Raw genomic sequence first — 4,704 nt, forward strand, 5'->3', positions numbered from 1 at the left:
TCAGCCAAGGTTGCGAGAACCGGACCGCTCAATAAACCGGTGAGGTCATTGGTTTAATGGTTCACTGGTTCGACCGGGATTCAATCGGTTTAATTAAATATTAAATAAAATTATTAAAAAACTTAAAATAATCTTAAGTATATAAATTCAATCATTTCTAACTTAATAAAATTTAATATTTCACATAATAAATTATCTATTACTTAATATTAGAGGTTCACAAACAACTTCAAACATCAAAGTTTATAACTAAACAAAAAAAACGTACATAATGACAAACCCATAATGTTCTACATTCAAAAGAAACAATTACTAGCAAGTTTTCAACTAATCAAAGGTGCAACTCACCAAAAATCATAATTATCATTAAGTGTTCCAATATCTCCATCATAAACAGGTAATCCAAAGCCACCATCATCAGAAGTACCACCAAAAGAAGCTGTATTTGAAGAATCAGCAACATTAGGCAAATCCACATCAAGTTCCACGTCTCCTCTATCTAATAAAATAAAATAGAAAACCAATAAAAAATTAAAGTTACAACTTTACATCAGATATTGAGAGGAAATGAAACAAGTTTTGCTATTTCAATCACCTTTAGGATATGAAGGCATAGCATTATCCGTATAAATTAAATTTTCAATGCCTTCGATGTCTCCATTAGTAAATTCAGGATCATCTTCATCCGGCATTACCCAAAAATCTACTGTGTCAATGCTTTGAATGTCAATTGGATCATAATTCTTCTTCTTGCGATTCATTCTAGATTGAAGGCGTAGATTATAAATGACATAAACAATGTCACTTAGCCTTTTATGCTCTAATCGGTTCCTCCTCTTTGAATGGATTTATTCAAAGAGGCTCCAGTTCCTCTCACGGTCGGATGATGAAGATGTTTGATGAAGAAGACGAATTGCCATTTTTTTGCAAGTTAGGAGCACTCCCACCGTGTAGCCTCCACCATTCACCTACCAGGATATGAAAGTCAACCATCAATTCTCATTCAATATTTTAAAAACATTCAAAGTAAATTGAACATAGAAATATAATAACTTACCAGGTTCAAGTCTCTTAATTGCTTTCAATGCACTTTCCCTTCCAAAACTTCCTTTTCGATCTCGATACAACTGTATCTCTTGCATTGCGGCAACTGAGTCATCGCAAAGAGTTTCAATATCAAATAAATCAAGCAAAGACCTCAAGATATTTGCCTTCTCAACAAACCCCTCACTATAGAAGAAATGTGGATTCAAAAAGTATGCTGCTGCATATAGGTCACGCTTCAAATGCCTATCCCACCGCATTTTCAAGATACTTGTATAAGGTGTGTATGAAGATTTCCTATTTCTAAACATTGTCTTGATAGCAATTTTGGCTCTTTGCATGCCCTCATACACGATACCTAGAGAAGGTTTCTCATCAGCATCAACAAGCCTCAATAACTTAATAAGAGGACCAACAAGCATAACAGTAGTAAAACAATCCTCCCAAAACTTACTATCCAAGATAATTGAACTAACTATCTTCCCATTGACACTCTTGGATAATTTATGAGAAGTGAAATATTTGTCCACCACCAACGATTGCAAGTCTTCTTTATGAACATATATACTTTTCAAAGTAATGAAAACAGTAGCAAAACGTGTTACTCCTGGTCGAACAATTTCTTTCCACTCTTTTCTTTTTCTAAGCCATGATAAGAAAATAATATGATTGTAAACAAACACAGTCACTTTTGAAGCATGAGAGGCAAGGTCAGCTATGTGAGGAAGACTTGCTATGTCTTTCAAGATAAGATTGATGTAATAAGCAGCACAGGGAGACCAAAAAATGTTTGGATACTTTTCATGAATGAGTTTTCCAGCAGATACATAATTTGCAGCATTATCAGTAACCACATGCATAATGTTACTAGACCCAACCCACTCAATAACCTCAGCAAACAATTTAAACAAGGTATCGGCAGTTTTTTATTATATCAGAAGCATTAACAGACTTAACAAATGACATACCAGCAGGACAATAAAATAAAAAATTAATTAACGTACGCTGCCTTTGATCAGTCCAGCCATCTGCCATTAGTATACAACCAGTCCTTTTCCACGAGCTCCTATAACCTTCAACAAGCAACTGACACTCATTCTTAAGATTAGCCAGCAAATGAACTCTTATTTCATCATATGATGGTCCCTTGAAACCAGGTCCAATTGCAACAACGCCGTCCAAGGCAGGTTGAAAGTAAGGCAATTAAATTACATTGAATGGAATCCGTGCATCAATGATCCATCTTGCAAGCCCCAGCTTAACCTTGTGCACAACTTGTTTACTGGCCAAGACACTTTTCAAAGTTGGTTGAGAGCCTGGCGTAGTCCTTTCCTTAAAATAACTTCCAATTGGAGTAGCAGCAATCGCTCTTCTCTTTCCTTTGTCTCCCATTGTTGCAGGAGCTGAAGGTTGTACAGGATTAGGCGCTTCACCCTCTTCTTCCACTTGTGTTTCACTTTCCACATCATAACAATCAGCTGTAAATTTTCCTTTTTTTCTGCCTTATTTTTTTGTTTTCCTCCAAAAGCCTTTTGAATTGAAGTTCAACATCTTCAGTTACTTTGTTACAAACTTTAATTTGTCCAGGGATTTTTGCAAGATGATATTTCATTCTATATATCCCCCCTCCATTGTAAGTATTCAAGCAGAAAATATATGTATATTGAGCCTTGTTATTTTTGTCAAACTTCACTGTAAAATACTGCCAAGCTGGATCAGATTTACCTCTGGATGAATGGCGTTGTGATTTTTTGCTAGTAAAGAATTTTGTAAAAATATAATCGCGTTGTGAGTATAAATTCTAAACCAACAGAAAATCCCTTCGTACAAACATTTTGGTTGTCACAAGTAACAAAACCCAATAAATTTATAAACCGAAGTATTCAAACCTCGGGTCGTCTTCTCAAGGAATTGCAGGGAGGTATGATTTATTATTGGTTGTGGAAAACAGTGTTTGGGTTTGAAAAAGGTTTTAAGCAAGAGAAATAGATTGCAAGAATTAATTAATGAATAACTAATAGAACTCTTGGCAAGGTATGAAAACTGGAAGTCCTATCCTAGTTATCCTTATCAATTGTGATGAGAATTGGATTTTTCTCCCACTAAGTTAACCTCTAACTATGAAGGTAAGTCAAGTGGATGGAATAAGTTTGGTTCCTCAGGTCCTAGTCTTTCCTTGGAAAAGGCTAGAGTAATTGGAACTCGAGTTAATTCTTGAAGAATTCCAATTTTCAGTGAGTTTGACAACTCAAGAGTTACCAATTAATCAACCAAGGTCAAAAGGGAAGAAAATCTACTCTAATGAAAATAATTTGGATAAAGCCAAAGCATCCATAACATATAAGTCTGAAATACCTCAATTTATATTAATTAAAGAAAATCCTAACATGAATGGCTCATAAGCCAAATAGGCAACATAAGTAATACAAGCATTAAAGTATCTGAAAATAAAAGAGAAATATAAAGTAAAAGGAATATTGAACCTGATGAAGAGTTGAAATCCTAAATCCTTTAAGAGGAATCTTACTCCTAAATCCTAAGACAAAGGAGAGAACCTCTCTCTCTAAAAACTACGTCTAAACTATGAAAAGTGAAAATTATGAATGTATCCTCTCTCGAGTCTCTGCATGTTCCCTCACTTTAATCTGTGTTTCTGAGCCGAAAACTGGGTTGAAATGCGGCCCGAAATCTGTGCCAGCGACTTCTGTAATTCTGTAGATCGCACACGTCACGCGTCCGCGTCGTTCACGCATTAGCGTCACTCAGCATTTCTCGTACCACGCGTGCGCGTCGTCCACGCATTCGCGTCATTCATGCAGCTTCCAATCCGCGCGGTTGCGTCAGGCACGCGAGCGCGTCATGGTAATTCCTTCTATTTCGCGCGTGACTTCTCGCTGGTCATCTCCTCAATTCCTTGTGTTCCTTCCATTTTTGCACGCTTCCTCTTCATTCTCTAAGCCATTCCTGCCCTATGAAGCCTGAAACACTTAACACACAGATCAAGATATCGAATGGTAATAAGAGAGGATTAAGATTAGCTAAATTAAGACCAAAGAAGCATGTTTTCAATCATAGAACTAAACTAGGAAGGAATTGTAAAATTATGCAAATCATATGAATAAGTGGGTGAAAAGCTTGATAAAACCACTCAATTAAATACAATATAAACCATAAAATAGTGGTTTATCAACCTCCCCACACTTAAACATTAGCATGTCCTCATGCTAAGCTCAAGGAGACAAAATAAATGAGTAGAGAAAAGCAGGACCCATGCAATGCAACCTATGAATGTGAATGTAACTACATGCTAAAATGATTCTACCTACTTGGTGAAAAAGTAAATAAATCTTTCAAGAATAAATATGAGCTGGATTTCACTAATTCAAATCACAAAATCCAATACAAATAACTTGCAAGAAGAAGATAGCTCATGAAAGCAGGGAACATAGAATTAAGCACTAAACCCTTACTGGTAGTGTATATCATTCTAACTCTTAAGTGTCTAGGGTCAATTCTCTCAATTCTCTACTAATCTTGCTTTCTATAGCTTGCTCTTCATCTAATAATCAACAAGAATTTAATGCATAGATACACATATCAAGAGGTCTTTTAAGGATTGTAATGGGGTTAGGGTCAAGGTAGGATTGTATTTGGCCAAGT

General features: G+C 35.8%; 1 protein-coding gene across 1 annotated transcript; it reads right to left on the reverse strand.

The window, feature by feature from the left end:
* Positions 1–236: 236 nt before the first annotated feature.
* On the reverse strand, positions 237–1,904 carry LOC127748378 (uncharacterized). Its single transcript, XM_052262758.1, has 5 exons — positions 1,058–1,904; positions 878–968; positions 596–762; positions 349–499; positions 237–249 (listed from the first exon to the last, which is right to left on the reverse strand). Exons 1-5 carry the CDS (start codon positions 1,902–1,904, stop codon positions 237–239), a joined length of 1,269 nt encoding a protein of 422 aa, XP_052118718.1.
* Positions 1,905–4,704: the final 2,800 nt, after the last annotated feature.

The sequence above is a fragment of the Arachis duranensis genome, chromosome 1 (assembly GCF_000817695.3).
Source record: "Arachis duranensis cultivar V14167 chromosome 1, aradu.V14167.gnm2.J7QH, whole genome shotgun sequence".
In the NCBI taxonomy this organism is placed as follows: domain Eukaryota; kingdom Viridiplantae; phylum Streptophyta; class Magnoliopsida; order Fabales; family Fabaceae; genus Arachis; species Arachis duranensis.

Coding starts and splice junctions, on each gene's coding strand:
- LOC127748378 (XM_052262758.1), bottom strand. CDS start 1,904: ATGCATGTGGTTACTGATAATGCTGCAAATTATGTATCTGCTGGAAAA. Junction 969..1,057: donor AATTAAGAGACTTGAACCTG/GTAAGTTATTAT, acceptor ATATCCTGGTAG/GTGAATGGTGGAGGCTACAC. Junction 763..877: donor AACATCTTCATCATCCGACC/GTGAGAGGAACT, acceptor CCTTCAATCTAG/AATGAATCGCAAGAAGAAGA.